Genomic DNA, 19931 nt, shown 5'->3' with positions numbered 1-19931 from the left:
GACCCCTTTTGGAAAAGAACAGTTCTTCATACATGATTTGGTTATACTTAACCCTAAATGAAACAGAAACCACTGTCAATATAAACTCCTAAAAACTATTTGATTTCGGTTAGAAGGTTAAGATACGGTAATCGTATCTTTATGGTCTCTAACAATGTGTAAGAAGATTACATACATTTAGGAGGGGTATAATAACCAGGGAAACAAGCAAGTTAGCTTAGCTTTGATCAAGAAGAATAGATATGTATTAAGAATTAATTCAATTACGAATAGATATGGACTGGGACTCTAATCAGGCTGAAGTTACTTTACTTTATTTAAGAACCGTTTGCTCGTAAAAAAAAAGGCAATAACTACTTTTATTATCAATTAACTTTAACCATACCTTAAGCAGCTGCACTTCATGCAGTTTAGGGAGATCATGTGGTCAGTTTCTGCTAACTCTAGCTCAGTGCGCAGAATGAAATAAAACGTGGGAATTTCAATATTTTCTCCTTACGCGGCCTACACACTATGTCTAAAAATACATATTTTTCACGAGCACGCTTTGAATTCTTCTGGGGATTTTACAAATACTTCCAGGAAAGAAATACAACACATTTGAGTATGTCAATATTTAATGCTGCCGCACTGAGTCCCCATCACCGCCAGAGTCCTCTGTTTTCCGAGCCGAGCTGCTGTCATGGAACGTAACGCGATTCCTCTGTTTGTGTGTGCAGCCCTGCCCCAAAGTTACAGGCCTGCAGCGACCGCAACACACATATCTGCTGTGGAAGTTCACCAGGAGCAGAGTCTGATGAAATAAACATGGTGAAACTAACCGAGGGCTTAGAAAAGCTGTTTCTGGTCTGCTGGAGGTAAAAGACACGAAGCTTTAGGTAAGTTTCATCTGATTTAAGAGCGGAAAAGCGGTGATGACGACTGTAGCATCCCGGCTACAGCTGCTGATTCAGACCTACAAGTTGATCTTGTTTATTGTACGGCAGGAAATGTGTCAACGCTAGTTTGATCCAGCAGCTTTGAGTGTAGTCTAAAATATAGTAGATAACACACTTTGTGTAATAACAGTTTGAAGACAACATAGTTTGGTTTCCGGGGCGTGACCTCACTTTGAACTCAACAAGTTGATGTCTGAGCGGATGGTGTCTCAGCGGATGGCAATGTTAATGTATTGCTGTTTATTAGTTGTATGTCTATAAATAGTGCGTTAAACCTGAAGCCTGTTCTGTATTGCAGATAATTGTGAAAATCATTATTATAACATTCTCTTAAAGCATGCCATAAGCCCCTGAACATAATGTCTTATAACCACAGTCTTGAGGTGCCTTTACTTTAAAATATCAAGTATCATATTGATTAAATAAACATTTAATCATCATTATATATCATTATATTGCTGTCATTTGGTTGTTTCTAAATTTGGTTTTGTCTGAATTTCCAAGCTTTTACATCAAGCTCAATGTGAGTATTATGACAACATTAATAATAACATTAACTGTGATCTGTTTCAGGGATGCCTCTCCACAGCATTTGGCCCTTGTGTAGAACCTTGTGTCGGGACTGAGAGAGAGTCAGCAGGATGGGCAACGAGGACAGGCTGGAGGATGTGTTTGTGGCTGTCATTCGCCCGAAGAGTCAAGTCAGCCTGAGCTCAAAGGAGTACAGAGCCAAATCTTATGAGGTAAAAACTGGCGTCAATGTCTAAGCAAAGTCAAATTATATCATATCTAAAATGGAAGAGACAAAGAGGAAACATATCTGTCTTCTGAGGAATATACACTTATCAAAGAAAGCTGAATATAGTTAATGTTGTTTTTACATTTCCTTGTGTATTTACAAGGTTTTTTTGCAAAAAGATTAAAATATTTTTTCTAAACTGCAACCTAATTTAAACTGACACTATATTGCCTTAAAAATAAATAAAAATAAAAACATTTAAAGCAGTATGTGGTAAACCACCAATAATAAATTGAACAAAAATGAAAACAAATTACATTGAAAACGATACTCTAAAACAGAATAGCTACCTAACCAATGACTTCTATGCAGATTTTGAACCAGCCATTTAACCACCATTCATTTCAGAATTGTTCAACTAAGCTTTTATGTTTCCTGAACAGATCCTGCTGATTGAAGTGCCTTTGGAGGGGAAGGAGAAAAAAAGAAAGAAAGTCCTCCTGGCGACAAAAATCCAAGCTGCAGGAGACAAATCCAAATCTATATTGGATTTTGTGGACGAAACCGTCAGATCAATATCCAACAACCAAAGCCTCATCGGTGAGTGTTGGACATTCACACTCAAGAATAGTTCAAATGTCAGCCGTGCATACAGCATCACAACTGCTGCCTGTCATTTAAAGATGTTGTTGCCTTTTAAAGTGAATGGATGGTTTACTCATGACGCACCGCTGATCCTGACACTTTTGTGTTTCAGGAAAGCGTGTGGTTCATATGAAGAAATTCCCCCTCGATGGAAACAATGAAGGAAAAGAGGCCTCGCTTTTTGTCGTGCCAGTCAGTGTTAAAGGTGAGCGTAAAACCTTCACACACAAAATCGATGCCTCAGACATTGTAAAACATTGTTTACATTCTGTATACTAATAAATTACTCTGAACAGACAACAGCAAGCCTCTGCACAGCGCCGGGAGCCCGAGCTTCTACTGCTTCCAGGACATCATGCGGGTGTGCAGCGAGACCAGCGCCCACTTCTGCTCCAGCACCTCCAAGATGCTCCTGGCCTTAGACAAGTGAGGATATATTCAGATACACAGACTGCGGTCAAATAGTCAATACATTATGCCATATGTCTACCTCTAACCCCTTCATGAGTTCAAGTAAAGATGTGATGGAGAATTCCTATGCACCTGAATAATCAAACTGACCATGATGTTTTTTGGAAAAGCAACTTTCTTTATAAGTCATATGAGAACAGTCACAAACGAAATGTTGTATAATTCAAGTAGGGATTGCTGTCTAAAACAGAATCACATCTCCTGAAAAGGTTGATTTCTAGTCATACACAGTACACAATGGAAGAATGAGGTGTTATTGATGGATGAATGGTGCCGGTAAAAGATAATCTAGTGTTCCCTGTTCTAAAGAATGTAAGAAAGGAAGCATTGAAGTGGCTTTATTTAACATTTAGACAATTTGACCAGCTCTTATAATGGCTGACACCTTATTCTTCTAGGTTGTTTTATTAAGTCAGGAAGAAATACTACTCGACCGAGCTCTAGTCTTCTCGGATGAAGCTTTAGAAAAGTTAACGTTGTGTCTTTGACGTCAACAGGTGGTTAGCAGAGCAGCACAGCGTGCCTCACGCCATCCCCGCCCTGTTCAGACCGGCGCCTGTTGAGCGGGTGAAGACCAACGTCAGCAACCCGGCCTACAGCAGCGAGGGCAAACTGAGTGAGGAGGGTCTGCACATGGGCTACACCGCTCTGGAGATCAAGAGCAAGATGATGTCCCTAGAGAAGGCAGACATGTGCATCCTCAACCCGCTGTACGGCTCAGATCTGCAGTACACCAACCGGGTGAGACAACCCTCTTAAGAACCAGGAGATACCTTATAGAAATGGCTGGGACATTGACATGATTTATGTAGTAGACCAGGGGAGATTGGTTGTCTAAAACATGGAAGTGTCCTTTTGTTAGTGCTATAAACTTGAAAAATCGTCTCATCCCCTTCCCTTTGTTTATCCTCTTCGTCTGGCTTTTTGTTTGCAGGTGGATAAAGTTATCATCAACCCTTACTTTGGTCTCGGAGCGCCCGACTACTCCAAGATCCAGATCCCACAGAGGGAGAAGTGGCAGCATGGCCCTAACTGTGTGGCAGAAGACACGTGAGTGGTTATTCTTACATGATCCACATTGTTTTGACCTTCTTCTCCAGTCAATTTCTACTCCTTCCTGTGTCTAATTTCTTATTTGGTCATGGAAATAAAATGAAGACAATTCTCTGCAGGGAGCGCCAGTGGGTGGAAGACTTCCCGCTCCACCGTAGCGCCTGTGAGGGAGACACAGAGCTGCTGCTTAAGCTCCTGGACAGCGGTTTCTCCGTCAAACAGCTGGACAGCGACCACTGGGCTCCCATCCACTACTCCTGCTGGTACGTCTCATCTCAAGTAGCCAAAAGCTCTCACTTTCTCCGATTGTTTTTCTATGTGTTGTTTATGCGTTCTTGTGGTAAAGTATAGTTTGGTTCAATGCAGGCACGGTAAAGTGGAGGCGACCAAGCTGTTACTGGAGAAAGGTAACTGTAATCCCAACCTGCTGAACGGCCAGCTCAGCTCCCCGCTGCACTTCGCAGCCCGGGGGGGCCACGCAGAGATCGTACAACTCCTGCTGCAGCACCCCGAGATCGACCGGGTACGACACGTGACGTTTACCTAACATTTGCTGTGTTCCTCTTAATTTGTTTACCATAACTACTATGGATGATTTTCTAGCTACTATTATAATTCAACATGAGATATTGATCACCCCTCCACCTACTTTCCATTATGAACAATGAACACTGTTTGATTTGTAATATCAGTAAAGCAATAGAAATCGTATATCTATTGTAAACTTGTTGGAAAAAAACAGTGATTGTTTTCCTTAACTACTTGAATCTTTTTTAAATGTAATTAAATGATGTCTTTTTTTCTGTAATGCACAAGCAAAATAACATAAATGTCATGATAAATTATACATGACCACAAGGCTTTCTGCAAATATTAATACAATTATGTCGATAACTTGTTCACAGCTTGACAAATGTAATATTTTATGTTCATTGCACATCAAAAATTGCAATATTGTTTGATTTTGTAAGTATGATTTTTAGACAAAGCACATATGTATTGACACACTATATTACATCTCATAATTTAGTAATTATGTAAGACAATAACCAGTCAATACTGACATTGAGGTTCCCACCTACCCCCACCTCCCACCTAGCACATGGAAGACCAGCAGAAGCGCTCCCCTCTTCAGGTGTGTGAGGAGAACAAACAGAACGAATGGGAGGAGACGGTGAAGCTCCTGCAGCAAACCAGCAGCAAACCTGTGAGTCACACATCCCACACTCACCTAATTACCGTTTGTGTATTGCAAACATGACACTAAAGTGTTACACCACAGTGTTAGAGCTGATCTCATGCAGCTTCCAAATTGCTTTGGCTAGAAGTATATCCATGATATTGTGAGTTACTAGGTTTGCAAAATTCCGGGAATTTTCAAAGATGGAAACTTTCCATGGGAATAAACAGTAATTAACGGGAATAAACTGGGAATTTTCAAAATTGAAGATTGTCTCTTCATAGGGAACTTAAATATAGTTGGGGAAAGTATATTTTAGCATAATCTTGACTAAAACAAACAGATGCCATTCAAGTACACTTGAATATCCATGCCCTAGCACAGTGTTTTTCAAAGTGGGGGCTCCGACCCCCCGGGGGGCCGCCATGGGGGTCACTCAAAGTTTGAGGGAAACAGGATTTTTTTTCTTTTTTTAAAGTTTAATTTTTTTAACATTTTTTTTTAGATGTTATTAATAACTGCATATCTATCAATCTATGTGTCCTTTGATGCCAATCTTTTCATATTTTTTGTTTTTGAATCACACGACCGCCCTTCAAGCCGATCAGAATCGAGCTGCCGCTACTGAGAGTGAAAATCTGCTCAGCTTTTGGAGCAAGTGAGAGCTAGTGAATGTTTCGCTCTGTAGCTGGATGAGAGCACGGATGTAGCAAATGTCGCAGAATTGCTTGCATACATCAGATTTATTCCTTGTTGTGTGGGCGTGTGTTCAGATGGGGCAGTGGGGCTATGACAGGCAAAGAAAGCGGAGTGACAGCTTTGATCAGGCAGAAGGCCCCAAATGTAGTGGCAACGCACTGCATGTTCCATCGGGAGGCACTTGTACACATCATTTAAAAAAAAAAATTGCAACACGGGGGTCCCCGCCAGAGGATAATGCTATATGGGGGTCCTTGGCATGGCAAAGTTTGGGAACCCCTGCCCTAGCACACTGCTTACTGCATGGCTATTGAGACCACACCCCCTACAGGCACTCAACATAATTAAAACTTGTTCTGTTCTACTTATAAAAAATTTAATTAAATTAAAAAATCAGTTGAACTGTCATGTTTTTTGTTTAATTTTGCATCTAATATTTCCAAAATTCCCCAGATTATCTTCCCATGGAAACTTCCCGAAAATTTACCAGAAATGTTCCGCCCCTTTGCAACCCTATGAGTTACACATTTGTATAAGCTTACCACATTTAGTCCATAAATGGAGACGTTTCTAACAAGACGTTGTCACAGCCTAAAGTATAAACTTAATCCATCCTTTTTTTGTGGTTCATGTGTATGTTATGTCCATACACTGTGTCCCAGCTGTGCATTTGTCTATTTTTAAAGAACATGTCATATCAAAAGAATTGTAATGCCTCTGCTTATATATATTGAATTGTTAAGGAAGAAAGATGCTTTTACATCTTTCTGTGGTAGTTTAGTCTGCTGCTCGTTAGATGGTACTAACTCCTCAAGTGTTGTCCTTCAGATCAAACAAAGATCTAAACTGTTTCACTTGGTTTTTAATGGTACGTTTTTGTTCTCCACAGTATGAGAAGGTGCGTATCTACCGCATGGACGGCTCGTACCGCTCTGTGGAGCTGAAGCACGGCAACAACACCACGGTGCAGCAGATCATGGAAGGCATGCGTCTCTCACAGGACACACAGCAGTACTTCACCATCTGGATCTGCTCCGAGAACCTCCGTGAGTTCAATCTTAAGACACGAATGTGATGAAATTGCTTGTAAATTGATCCTCTCGCTATAAAACCAGCTAAGATCTCTCAGTGATTGTGCTCTTATGTTAAATGTCTGTTTGTTTTTCATGTATTGTGTCTTGATATGTTTCTATGTTGATGTTACACATGGAGCTGCTGTGATGCAAGTCACATTTCAGACTTGATTTGACCGTTAAGGTATTACAGCATCGTAAGACCTGCTCAGTCAACTTCATAGGATTTTATCAATAAAAAAGTTGGAAAAATGTGATCAAATGTATTTGGTTTTGATTTAGGGACAATAGTATTACAATAATAAATATTATGTCATCATTGCAACAAAAACAATTTCAGTAACATTGGTGTACATTGTGTGTCAGACCTGCAGCTGAAGCCTTACCACAAGCCCCTGCAGCACCTGAGGATCTGGACGGAGATCGTGACGGAACTGACGGTGCTGGATCCTCAGAGGGAAACGCCTCAGCTCTTCCTCCGCAGAGACGTCAGGCTGCCTCTGGATGTCGAGAAAAAGATAGAGGACCCTCTGGCCATCCTCATTCTGTTCGACGAGGCCCGCCACAGCCTCCTGAAGGGCTTCTTTACTGCGCCCGACAGCAAGCTCATCACACTGGCCAGCCTCCTCCTGCAGATCATCTACGGCAGCTATGAGAGCAAGAAGCACAAGCAAGGATTCCTCAAGTAAAATATTATTTCTAATGCTTTACAACATTTTGCACTGACCTCTTAAATGAACCTTGTTGTCTGTGATATGCAACAAAACCATCTTCAGTTGTTGTGTACAGTAAAAAGATGCATTTCTCCCCAACAGCGAGGAAAACCTGAAATCAATTGTGCCGATATCCAAAGTGAAAAGCAAGGCGTACCACTGGACCAACAGGATTCTTCATGAGTACAAAGTACGCTGGGAGTTTTCATTGTACGTTTTCCCCTCCATCTTTAAATGAAATCCACCTGCTTCACTGACAGGCTGTTCTCTCCCTCTCCCACAGGCGCTGAGCACCAGTGAGGGGGTGAGTAAAGAGATGCACCACCTGCAGCGGCTCTTCCTGCAGAACTGCTGGGACATCCCCACCTACGGAGCGGCCTTCTTCACGGGCCAGGTCTACACCAAGGCCAGCGCCAGCAACCACAAAGTGATCCGCGTCTACGTCGGGATCAACACCAAGGGGCTGCACCTCATGAATATGGAGACAAAGGTGTTGCCATGTTTTATTCTATGTTTTAAACACCAGATGTTAGCTACAGTTTAGCTGATTGGACAGTTTTATGTTTTTGTAAGCGGTGAAAACAAGATTAACTTGTCTCCGCTTAATCCTCAGACACACCAATGGAACAATCAGTAATAACTAATGCCAGGCAGCAAAGAATTGTTTAAACAAACATAAATTAGTATTTAAAAAGTATTCAAAATACATCAAGACTATCTCCATTTGGTGCTGCCAGATAACATGGAGTCCTGTTTTGAATATTGCACTTTATTTAAAACATTTTATCAGTATTATTTTAGCTAATAATTGTACTTATTTATTTAAACATAATGCAGCTTAAACTGTAAGTTTAGATATGTGGAATAAGATATACTTTTTTAAGGGTAATTGAAAAACAAAAGGGGAAAACATAATGTAAAAAGGGTTTTATTTAATAAGTTTGCAATCATTTTTTGATAGCTTTTTGGTGTTTTAATTGAACATTTGCTGTAATCATGGCTGTAATCTTTCTCTTTTTGCATGCTCAGTATGATAGTTTGTTAAACCTGAACACACTGCTGCAGTAGCAAAATAATTTCCTAAGTTGGGATCAATAAAGTATCTATCTATCTACCTCTGCCCTGCCAGGTCCTTCTCATCAGTTTGGAGTACAGCACATTCATGTGGCAGCTCGGACACGCTGACCAGTACTTCCAGATACACAGCGGGGACAATAAGATGAACTTCATTGTGCACACAAAACAGGTAACTGCTACAGGACGTCAAGCTAAAACTAAGTAAATGGTTCAAGGTTGTTTTTAAAATATAGTATTCAAATAATGTCTGAATAACCCGTTCTCCAGGTCTCAATTATGTTTATCATTTTCTTGCAGGCTGGCCTTATTGTGAAGCTTTTGATGAAGCTGAGTGGACAGATGACATCAAATGATAAAAGCGTTTTGGACAAATATGCCTATGGCTGAAAAAGTGTTTAGGAAACCACAGCTGCCAAATATCAAAGTGCAAGTTTCTCTTACTGACTTACATTTGACTGCAATATGTTGGCTTTTTCACAATGCCTCGTTATGTATATTATGCTTACTGATATTTTTCACAACCTCACATTGTGTATTTTTGAAAATTCATATATTTGGAGTGCATGTAAATATGTTTATTTAATGTTTTGTTTTAATAAACCGATGTATGAATGACGATGTGTTCGGTTTTGTGCTGAAAACTCTGAACCACAAAGTGTGCTTTATTCAAATAATAGATGGTATAGAATAGGCTGATGTAAATTGTAAAATTATATGTTCATGAAAATAGTTTTAAAGTGATGGAAGTTGGTGGTGTTGTGTGGAGTGTGGAGTGTGGAGACTATAAGGAAACCACTTGAAGTCCTCAACATGATTAATAGCTTGATGCAACAATGAAACAAACTGATTAATGTGCATGAAGAAAAAAAACTAAATATTACAGGTTAATAACGTCTAAAAAAAGACCCAAACTTAACTTTATAATTTTAAGCCAATTTTAAGTCATCCTTATTGATGAGCCTCTAACACACTACCAGTTGGCAGCAAACTGCTGGCTTATTTTCCACAATAAATAATAAATGTCTAAGTGCATATTATATTTCCGCACCTCTCTTGGTTGCCGACACTAACCTTTTTCATTATGTAACGTGTTTTGAGGGAAACGTCAACGTTTTAAAGTCTAATTTAACTAGTTTGATTTGTATGCTATCCTGGCTCCAAAATGGTGGAATGAGCTCCACATTGAAATCAGGACAACAGATAGCTTGCACATCTTCCGGAGCAGACTGAAAACTCATCTCTTTCGACTCCACTTCGAGCGATAGAATTACTAACAAAGAACTGCTAACAGAGCACTTATATACTAATAAAGGACTGGCTTATCTATAGCCAGTTGAGTAGCACTTGAAATGTTTGGCTCTATGAAATCTGATGTACTTATATGATTCTGTTTTCTTCAAGGTTGTATCTTCCTGGTCGAATGTACTTACTGTCGCTTTGGATAAAAGCGTCAGCTAAATGCAATGTAATGTAATGTCTGGGCATCCTATCAATCGATGGCGCAGACCTTGTTCGTCCCGCTGGAGTGACATCATATAGCCAGACATCGGTTCAGGTGCCGGCAGCCAATCAAAGCGCGGCTGCTTGACGGACACGCGGTCAGCAGCCAACAGAAAGCCGCTGTTGGTCAGGCGGGGGCGGGGCGGCTATTGACAGGTAGAGAGAAGCCGAAACAATATAGACGATTAACATCAGATGAACTGGACGTTTATCCGGCTTGGGAACTTTGCATAGGAAGACGTTTATTCCCTCTAGTTTTAGTGGACCAGAGGAAGAAGTAAACATGTCTGTTCAATTTTATGAAATGGGCAGTAGGCTGTTCGGGGACACTGTTGGGAAAGTGAGCGACAATCTTACCTCCGTGGTGCTGGCTGCTTCTGTAATCACTCTCGCTCTGGGATATATTACTAAAATGCTGCTCAAAGAGTCTCCAGACAGTGATCTGGTAAGTAGGAAGAAGGAAAAGTCAGTGCCTTAAATTGTTTTTGAAATTCCCTGAACGCATGTATTAATCATCCACTGTTATCATGTTTCCTTTTGCAGAAATACCCACCTTACATTCCCTCCAGCATCCCCTTCCTGGGTCATGCTATTGCATTTGGAAAAAGTCCCATTGAATTTCTTGAAAATGCATATGAAAAAGTAAGTATTGGAGTAGAATAGAAATTATTAGTACATCACTCTGTTTACATATTAGATTCATTGCTGTTTAGAAATTCACTGTCACTGTTCCAACTTTATAAGTCTTAATATTGGCAGTTTTTCCGTGATATTCAACTAAATATTTGTAGGTTTGGGACTGTTGGGGCAGACAAAACCAAGCAATTTCAATATGTCCAAACAGGCTAACACACTGTAAACCAGATCATGATCTTACTGGATAAATGTTGAAATATGTTAGATGCAGCTCCATGCACATAATATGTTTTAGTCTTGACTTTATCTTATGTCCCCCTCCCATACACAGTGATTTGCCCACGTACACACTTGACCTTTCCACCTTGTTCAACTGCCTACAAAATGTCTAATTCTGATATCAGTTGTATTGTTTATGGCAAGCAAATAAAATAAGTGATTAAAACAATTTAAAAAAGTCCTAAAGCCCTAAAAAAAAAAGCAAAGATTATCCATAGTTAAATAAAACAACACTAGAGGAATTAGATTCACTTGCGGCCCCTCATTTTTAGTTGGTCCCGACTCCCCAGCACTGTTTTAACCCCTGTGTCTCTGCTGTCCCCCCTCAGTACGGCCCTGTGTTCAGCTTCACCATGGTGGGGAGTACCTTCACTTACCTGCTGGGCAGTGAAGCTGCCACACTGATGTTCAACAGCAAGAATGAGGACCTGAATGCTGAGGACGTTTATTCCAGACTGACCACTCCAGTGTTTGGCAAAGGAGTAGCCTACGACGTGCCCAACCATGTGAGTGGAACCACATTCATTTACACATTAGAAAAGAACATTATGAATTCTGGTGAATTTATAAGATCCAGGACATTAGATTTGCAGATACAATTCCCACTCTCTTTAATATTTTGCAGATCTTTCTGGAACAAAAGAAGATGTTGAAGACCGGACTGAACATTGCTCATTTTAAGGAACATGTGAAAATCATCGAAGCAGAGACCATCGAGTATTTTCAGAGATGGGGAGACAGCGGGGAGAAAAGTAAGATCCTTCACAAATAAATGTATATTAGGAAAGTAACAAGTGACAGACTTATTTTGGAGTCCAAAACAGCAGAACCTAATGCAAGCAGGTAAATGGTTTCGTAGTAATATGAAATCATACTTTTTAACCGATTGTCAGTGGGATTTCTTTGGGTTGTTGCTGTTTGTGGTTCCTAATGAATACACGTTTGGCCTGTTTCAGACCTGTTCGAGGCCTTGTCTGAGCTGATCATCCTGACGGCCAGCAGCTGCCTGCATGGGAAGGAGATCCGCAGCATGATGAATGAACACGTGGCTCAGCTCTATGCAGACCTGGACGGAGGATTCAGCCACGCTGCCTGGCTGCTGCCCGGCTGGCTGCCCCTGGCCAGCTTCAGGTACGACTGCTGTTCATGAATAAAGATTAGCATATAACAATCCAAGATAATCCAAAACACTGGATTAGTCCATTCAAAGAAAGAAGAGAACAACACATACATAAAACACCTGATTGAGCTTGACCTCAGAAGTATAAACTTTCTAGTATATGTACAAATAATAACACAAATATAACCTCTTTTTCTTTTAGGAAGAGGGACCATGCTCACAGAGAGATCAAGAACATTTTTTCCAAGGTGACTCAGAAGCGCAGGCAATCCGGAGAGAAAGTGGACGACATCCTGCAGACCCTCATCGATGCCACCTACAAGTAAGAGAGCTTCTAGAAAGAATTACAGCATGGTTTCAATTCAGAGCTCATACGACTGGATCACCTTTTTGCCTTGGCGGATCTAAGTGTATGTCTAAAAATACTTTTTAAGATAGATATTTAATTTGTATCCTGTTCACCATGACTCTTTTCTAAGGCAGAATGGTAGATATTTTTCAAATTTTAGAGATGCCTGTGATCCTTAATAACTGCATCTAAATCAGAGGGTTCTCATTAAAAAACATAAACGTTTATATGTTTAACATCGTGAAATCCACTACACTTACTTCTATATACTATTTAAATTTAAATACAATAAGTAACTTAGCTGAGGATCCCTCAGAGATGTTACTCCTGGTAAACTACATTATGTTTTGAAAATGCAGCTGGGCTTATAAAGAAAGTGATATCGGAGAGTTAGGAGTTGCTAACATTACCATCGGAGCAAATCACCAAAAGGTATTGGGAAAGCTCTTTGCTAAAACTTTTCAAATATGATTTTCTAACCCTTGAATCTGTTCCCCTGTCAGAGACGGACGCCCCTTGAACGATAGCGAGATTGCGGGGATGCTGATTGGTCTGCTCCTGGCGGGGCAGCACACCTCCTCCACCACCAGCGCCTGGATGGGCTTCTTCATGGCCAGAGACAAAGCTCTGCAAGAGAAATGCTACGCCGAGCAGAAGGCCGTGTGCGGAGAAGACCTGCCTGCTCTCGACCTTGATCAGGTACAAAAAGGCTGATTGTGCAGTAGTAATTTTATTTACATTAAAAACGTTTTGCATCTTGTTTCTAGCTTAGCGCTTTCTGCCCCATTGTGTCCACTGAGTGACATAGCACTAGGTGGTGCTGCTTTTCCTGGGTGTAATTAATAACACACTTATACATGTGTGATGTTGTATAAACCACAACACAGTTTTCAGGCTACTGCTCTTAAATGTAATATACTGTAGTTAAAAAGAACTAATAATAATTAACTGCATCAAGATCAATATCACATTTTGTTTAAGAAAATAAATAAAAAGTCACAAAATGTCTGTTTTTGACACAGATTGAGTAACTATAAGTGGTTTTTCTCGTATTCTTGCGTTCGTTAATTAGTCAATCTTAATATTTTCCTGTTGTTGTCCTCAGCTGAAAGACCTCAGCCTGTTGGAGCGCTGTTTGAAGGAGACCCTGCGTCTGCGACCGCCAATCATGACCATGATGAGGATGGCCCGCTCGCTTCAGGTAAGAACTACACCGTTTGTTGGTTTTGTTATTTCTTTATATTACATAACATGATGGTATCTCTGTAATTCAATACGCATGTTTTTTTCCTTTCTCTTAGACTGCAGCAGGATACACCATCCCTGTGGGACACCAGGTCTGCGTCTCCCCGACCGTCAACCAGCGTCTGCAGGACACCTGGGACGAGAGGTTGGAGTTCAGCCCCGACCGCTACCTCAACGACAACCCTGCAGCGGGGGAGAAGTTCGCCTACGTGCCCTTCGGAGCTGGTATGAGAAAATCTATCATGTTCATGAAAGAAGTTTGTCTCATTTGTCAGTTATGTACCTGTAATTCAGTTTTCTGTCTACATTTGTATTTCATTTTTTAGCTGTGGATTTAAATAACATCATGTACAACACCTGCTTATAACCTCACAAGAAAATCTAAACTTCTCTGTCTGCTCTTCAGGCCGCCATCGCTGCATCGGGGAGAACTTTGCTTACGTCCAGATCAAAACCATCTGGTCTACTTTACTGCGCATGTACGACTTTGACCTGGTGGATGGATATTTCCCCACAATCAACTACACCACGATGATTCACACCCCTCACAACCCCGTCATCAAATACAAGAGGAGAGCACAGTGAGCGGCACGAGGAAACATCCTGAGTGTTGAAGTGGAGCTGCAACTTCCTGGGACTTGAATTTAAGATTTAATAGATGATCGCACTTCGCTCTGCCTAAAAACGTCCAATTGTTTAGTTTGAGGTGCTTTTCCCTGCACTTTTTTACCCATCAATGTCAACACTAATGCATGAGCTTTTGAGGCGTGTGCTTGCAGAGATAATTGCACTGATTGTACGACTGTGACTTGAACACAGATGCTAATATTCACAGTGTGAATTCTTAAAAATGTTCAGTGCCTTGATGAAGGGGCAACATCTGTTGATTTTGAAAAGACCAGCAAGTTGAATTTAGTGTTTAACTGTAAAACCAAGCAGAAGTTCCATATTACAGATTTGAATGAATTATTTTTTTAGTAGTTATCCAGTAAACTTCCTGCTTTGAGACATTATTTAGCTTCAGCTGAACAGAGAGTTACAAAGTCTCACTGCACAGGCTGTGTTGTTGTTCATTGGCTTTAAATAAACCGGGAAATGTCTTCTGATTATAGAGAATATTGTGTTTAGCAATACATAGTATGGTTTATTTTGTCCTTTGTTTGTTCTTTGCTTCAGGAAAAAAAGTTTTAATTCCTTATTTCAATAAAAAGAACATCTAAATGTCAAATGAATTGTGAATATATGTTTGTAAAAGAAGAAGAAAAGACCCAAATACTCAACTCTTTTCAAATAATGTACTCCTCTTTAATTCAGTTTTTGACAAAATACCCAGAAAATTCAAAGCTCCTACGCTTTACAAAAATACGTTCTCTACAAATGTCCTCTGTAGTCCTCCTGGCCGAAACAAAACACAGTGTAGTGTAGGAGATCCAGTAGCAGCCTCCTCAACGATAAACCCAAACATTCTTTACATAACGCTCCACCCATACAACACAAACATATAAATTAATCAAGAGGTCTTAAATTAGCATTAGACAAATATACACGATTTAAGCTCATCCACAACAAAGACGCAGATTTATTACAAACATAGCTGTTTTTCAAGTGCTGGCGACAAAAAGCCTGAATACATAACATGTCGTACACTAATATAAAAATGTGTTTTGGTCCACATGGAAAGATACAGTCCACACCAGAATGATAGAAAAACAGCAGAGCGCTCAGCACAACAAAAGGCAACTGAGTTTCTTCAAGCCAAAGTAACTTGACAGCGTCTATCTTCTCGAGCCAAAGTGCAATTGAGCATATGAAGAAGCACCTGAGGAGAGAACGAAAGGTAGTTAACAACCACTAGTTGATGTGCAAATATTTATTTTCTAACAGTATGATTGTAATTCAGTGTGTGTTACCTGATGTCACGCTCCCCAGCCTCCTCTGCAGCGCCTCCAGTCTGGAGATGTAGTCGGTGAGCGCCCGGTCGGGGTCGTAGCTCTGCAGGTGGGAACAGGTGAGCGCTCCGTGGTCTCCCGCCATGTGAATCCTGCACAAACACAGACACAACATATCAGAAACACAACTGACACAATATGAAACAGATTTACATGTCGCTTTGAGTTAGCCTTCAATTTACATTTTTCAATTATTTTGGTGTTTTTCATTTTTTCGCTTCAAAAGATCAGCTTGTCGCATTTAGTGCCATCTAGTGGGGAAGGTGCAGATTGCAACAAACTGAATACGCAATTGCTCACCTCTGCCTTTTGAAGACTTAAGTAACTTGAGCTGTCAGGGGTAAAACCGTGGTAACGTTGAAGTGTTTACAGTATAAGGACCTTTACCTGGCTCAGAGGCCAGGAGGAAATAAAGGCAGCGACAGATTCTAGCACAGTCCCACCACGTTTTAGAGAACTATAGTGGTCTTCAGGTAACATCTAAACATTTGTTTAAGAAATATCGGCTTGTATCTTGTTATCATCATTATAAAATCTAGTTAGACTACTGAAAATAAATAGTTTTGGGTTCATTTATAATAACTGGAATTGTTATTTGCCTGTGCTGTGTGGAGGAGACAGCTGATCTGGGTGATTCACGTCCACTTCGCCCCCTGCCGCTGGAGACTCCTCCACTTCCTCCTCCACTTCCTCGCTCTCTGTACATCTCCACGCTGCCGGGGTGAAGATACGGCGAGTCTCTTGCTTCTGTACCTGAGAGAGAGAGGAATACAAATGCATTTAGCCTCACTATTAAATGATACTGTCTAAGATGTAGGACCTGAAATCCTGTGGTTACCTAATATCTGTCTTGTTCCGTTCTTGTTGAAACTGGAGGACGTGGTGGAGATCATCCCAGTCGCCCGGTGCCATCGCTTCACCAGGAAACGCATTCTGAGCAGAAAATATGAAGTTTTAATCTCTGAGATGGCACCAACATCTATTGTTAACATGAGAACATTTGTAATTTAGAGGTCAAAGAATCCTTCCAACACAGAGTTCAGGTTTCCTACCTGGAGAGAGCGATGGAGACTCTGACGGCGGACCTGAAGCGCATCAGCCCGCGGCGCTGCTGGCTGCTGGGGTCCAGGCTGGGCAGCGCCGGCCGGCCCCCCATCCTGGAGAGCAGCGAAAGCGTGGCCTCCTCACACTCCTGGAAGCCGCCCAGCAGTAACAGCAGATACTTCTTCTGGTAGATCAGCGCCTTGCGGAAGCTTTCTGACCTCAAGTACTTCCCGTACATCCTCTGGAGGCAAAGGAAAAGAGACAAATGATATGATTACACATGGAGACTCCAAGCTCCTACATTTCAGTGAGTTATAAGCTGTTTTAAACTGACCTTTAGTGCAGCGTTGTCACTCTCAGGTCCAGTGATCTCCCGCAGGGCGTCGCTCCTCATCTCCCCCCGGAGTCGGGCCACCTGGGCCTGAGCCAGAATTAAAGCTTTCTCCAGGCGGAACTTCTCTCTCGTCCAAACTTCCCGTTCCTGAGAGAGGGTCAAACCTGCCGAGTCCGACTTGGACCCTCCTCTCCTGCTGCTGGACTGCAGGACCAAAAAGAAACAAGGATATTTAGTAACAGCCGTCTGTATTGAATGTCAGATGAAAGGCTCAAAAAACAAGTTTATAATTGAGTTATCACCATGAGGTACTTTTTTTTTTATGTAACAGTCAGTGGTAATGTTAATGATATCATAGCAGGTCATCCCAATAGCACTTCCTGTCATGTACTCACGCTCTCGTCAGGTCCCAGGCCAGCCTGCCGGTAGCGTCGCAGCTCTTCCTCCAGACGCAGCGTGTGGTTCCTCAGATCGTTCTTCTCCTCGGTCAGACGGCTGACGAAACCTGTCAGCTCAGCGTTCTGCCTCAGCAGCCGCTCCGTCAGGGAGTTGGAGGAGCTGGAGGAGCCTCCTGCCAGCAGGGACACACTCTGAAACACACAGGAAGTCACAACCATGTTAGGAGGTTGATAGACTACAGACGTTCAAAGAATAAATAAACAAACAGTCGATTTTCTATCATAAGCAAAGTGGAACATTTACTTCTTACACTGAACAAAAATATAAACGCAACACTTTTGTTTTTGCTCCCATTTTTCATGAGATGAACTCAAAGATCTAAAACATTTTCTATATACACAAAATAACAATTTCTCTCAAATATTGTTCACAAATCTGAAAAAATCTGTGATAGTGAGCACTTCTCCTTTGCCCAGATAATCCATCCCACCTCACAGGTGTGGCATATCAAGATGCTGATTAGACAGCATGATTATTGCACAGGTGTGCCTTAGGCTGGCCACAATAAAAGGCCACTCTGAAACGTGCAGTTTTGCTTTATTGGGGGGGTCTTGGGGGGTCCGAAAACCAGTCAGTATCTGGTGTGACCACCATTTGCCTCACGCAGTGCAACACATCTCCTTCGCATAGAGTTGATCAGGTTGTTGATTGTGGCCTGTGGAATGTTGGTCCACTCCTCTTCAATGGCTGTGCGAAGTTGCTGGATATTGGCAGGAACTGGAACACGCTGTCGTATACGCCGATCCAGAGCATCCCAAACATGCTCAATGGGTGACATGTTAGGGTTAGGGTTTAAACCTAGGGTTTTCGGAACCCCCCCAGACCCCCCCAATAAAGCAAAACTGCACATTTCAGAGTGGCCTTTTATTGTGGCCAGCCTAAGGCACACCTGTGCAATAATCATGCTGTCTAATCAGCATCTTGATATGCCACACCTGTGAGGTGGGATGGATTATCTCGGCAAAGGAGAAGTGCTCACTATCACAGATTTTTTCAGATTTGTGAACAATATTTGAGAGAAATGGTTATTTTGTGTATATGGAAAATAAAAGTGTTGCATTTATATTTTTGTTCAGTGTAAGTTCATTTATTTCACATATACCTCTATATCGTAAATTAAACAGAACACAAATGTAATATAAACATAAAACACTGACCTCAGGGATTGAGGGTAGCCCTGGGGACTGCTGCTGCAGCATAGCGATGACCTCATCAACATTGGACTGCACCCAGGATAACTCCTCACTGTCCACCTCTGCAGTCAGCCTGCACACATGTACAAAGGTCAACATTTGTTATTTATTTTCGTTTTCTGTGGAGTAAACAGATCAACCAGTTATCTTTGTCCTTATTGCTTAAAGCTGCGTTGGTTACCTGCCAGTCGTCTTGTTCGCCATTCCTCGGATCTTGGAGGAAATGAGGTGCAGTTTGCCGAAGATTTTGTCAGCTGTGCGCCAAGGACCGTGGTGTGGTCCGCTGCTGTGTGTGGCTGGAGAAGCCCCCGTGTGAGGAGCCGTGGTGGATGTTGCTGACTGACCATTGCCACTCTTCTGCTGGCACACCCAGTCTTTGGTGCGGTCGGTGGACTCGCTGGCTGCCTGCTGTTTAGAAACCAACACATTATTAAAAGAGACTCCAGAAAGTGAAAGGTTTATTAAGAGCGTGTGATCAGTTGATACTCACACTTTGTCCGTCACCCTGTAGCGGTGCGCTCCCCTCTCTCCCTCCTCTCTGCTCTCCTGACTGATGTAACCTCTCCTCCAGTTTCTCCTTCTCCTCTTCTAGACCCTTCCTCCTCTCCGTCTCTCCCTCCAGCTGCTCCTGGGTCTCAGACATCCTCACCTCCAGCCTCTCAAGCTTGGCCCGAGCCTCCAGCAGCGCCTCCTGATCCCGCCTTGACCTCTGACTCCCCAAATTAAGCTCCTCCTCTTTTCGTACCACCTCCAACTTCTGGGCCTCCACCTGACTGAGGAGCTGCACCACCTGGAGGAGAGAGAAGAAGAAATACAGACTTCAAATACAAATATTTGTACCTTGGATAGCGTGGTGTCAAATGTCCATATAATCATTTCAATCATATACCGTATATAGATTATGTTTTATACTCTGATTGCCTTTTACTCTGTTAAATTGTAGTTTTAGTCCTATATGTTTTTATCAGAGACATATGTTTAGGATTGACATTTCAGGAAGGGCAAAAGGTGGATTTGCAAGTGGTTAAGGACTGGGGGGTTTCATGGTTTAATGGTGGGGATGTTTCGATAATGCCTAAGAGAATTGATGGGTGGGACCAGTTGGCTATTCTCTCTACTATATAGTGTGACTTTAAACTGTGTTCTGATAGTTCAACAGAAAGTTATGCAAAGAAGATACACAGACATTTAGATGATAATGCAATAAATGTAGTTCTTTTGTCCCCCATCGAGTG

General features: G+C 41.7%; 3 protein-coding genes across 7 annotated transcripts in view; 2 read left to right on the top strand and 1 right to left on the bottom strand.

Annotated features, from left to right (window-relative positions):
- The first annotated feature begins 697 nt into the window (after nt 1-697).
- krit1 (KRIT1 ankyrin repeat containing) lies at nt 698-9204 on the top strand. Its single transcript, XM_079655917.1, has 16 exons — nt 698-878; nt 1512-1681; nt 2121-2277; nt 2435-2527; nt 2619-2748; nt 3291-3534; nt 3728-3843; nt 3966-4109; nt 4213-4369; nt 4946-5053; nt 6615-6771; nt 7165-7483; nt 7614-7701; nt 7795-8001; nt 8641-8757; nt 8886-9204. Exons 2-16 carry the CDS (start codon nt 1580-1582, stop codon nt 8973-8975), a joined length of 2229 nt encoding a protein of 742 aa, XP_079512043.1. The 5' UTR covers nt 698-878; nt 1512-1579; the 3' UTR covers nt 8976-9204.
- Nucleotides 9205-10235: 1031 nt separating this feature from the next.
- cyp51 (cytochrome P450, family 51) lies at nt 10236-14945 on the top strand. The gene is made up of 10 exons (XM_079653743.1): nt 10236-10533; nt 10632-10730; nt 11333-11509; nt 11629-11755; nt 11960-12134; nt 12326-12445; nt 12976-13171; nt 13578-13673; nt 13774-13942; nt 14124-14945. Exons 1-10 carry the CDS (start codon nt 10372-10374, stop codon nt 14300-14302), a joined length of 1500 nt encoding a protein of 499 aa, XP_079509869.1. The 5' UTR covers nt 10236-10371; the 3' UTR covers nt 14303-14945.
- Nucleotides 14946-14998: 53 nt separating this feature from the next.
- The window catches only part of akap9 (A kinase (PRKA) anchor protein 9), a 70947-nt gene continuing 66014 nt past the window's right edge, over nt 14999-19931 (bottom strand). For 4 of the 5 annotated variants that reach the window (XM_079656207.1, XM_079656211.1, XM_079656209.1 and 1 more), the window contains 10 exons: nt 19187-19486; nt 18878-19104; nt 18661-18769; nt 17440-17634; nt 17045-17248; nt 16719-16951; nt 16505-16599; nt 16266-16419; nt 15628-15758; nt 14999-15536 (listed from right to left, as the gene is read on the bottom strand). In XM_079656207.1, coding sequence (XP_079512333.1) covers nt 15493-15536; nt 15628-15758; nt 16266-16419; nt 16505-16599; nt 16719-16951; nt 17045-17248; nt 17440-17634; nt 18661-18769; nt 18878-19104; nt 19187-19486 — 1692 coding nt within the window. In that variant the 3' untranslated portion in view covers nt 14999-15492. The remainder of the gene's footprint in view (nt 15537-15627; nt 15759-16265; nt 16420-16504; nt 16600-16718; nt 16952-17044; nt 17249-17439; nt 17635-18660; nt 18770-18877; nt 19105-19186; nt 19487-19931) is intronic. The other variant, XM_079656208.1, reaches the window with a different exon arrangement.

This window comes from Notothenia rossii (genome assembly GCF_949606895.1).
Source record: "Notothenia rossii genome assembly, chromosome: 10".
NCBI classification, from domain to species: domain Eukaryota; kingdom Metazoa; phylum Chordata; class Actinopteri; order Perciformes; family Nototheniidae; genus Notothenia; species Notothenia rossii.
The sequence above is the reverse complement of the archived record's forward strand: the minus strand, read 5'-3'. Positions and strand labels throughout refer to the sequence as shown.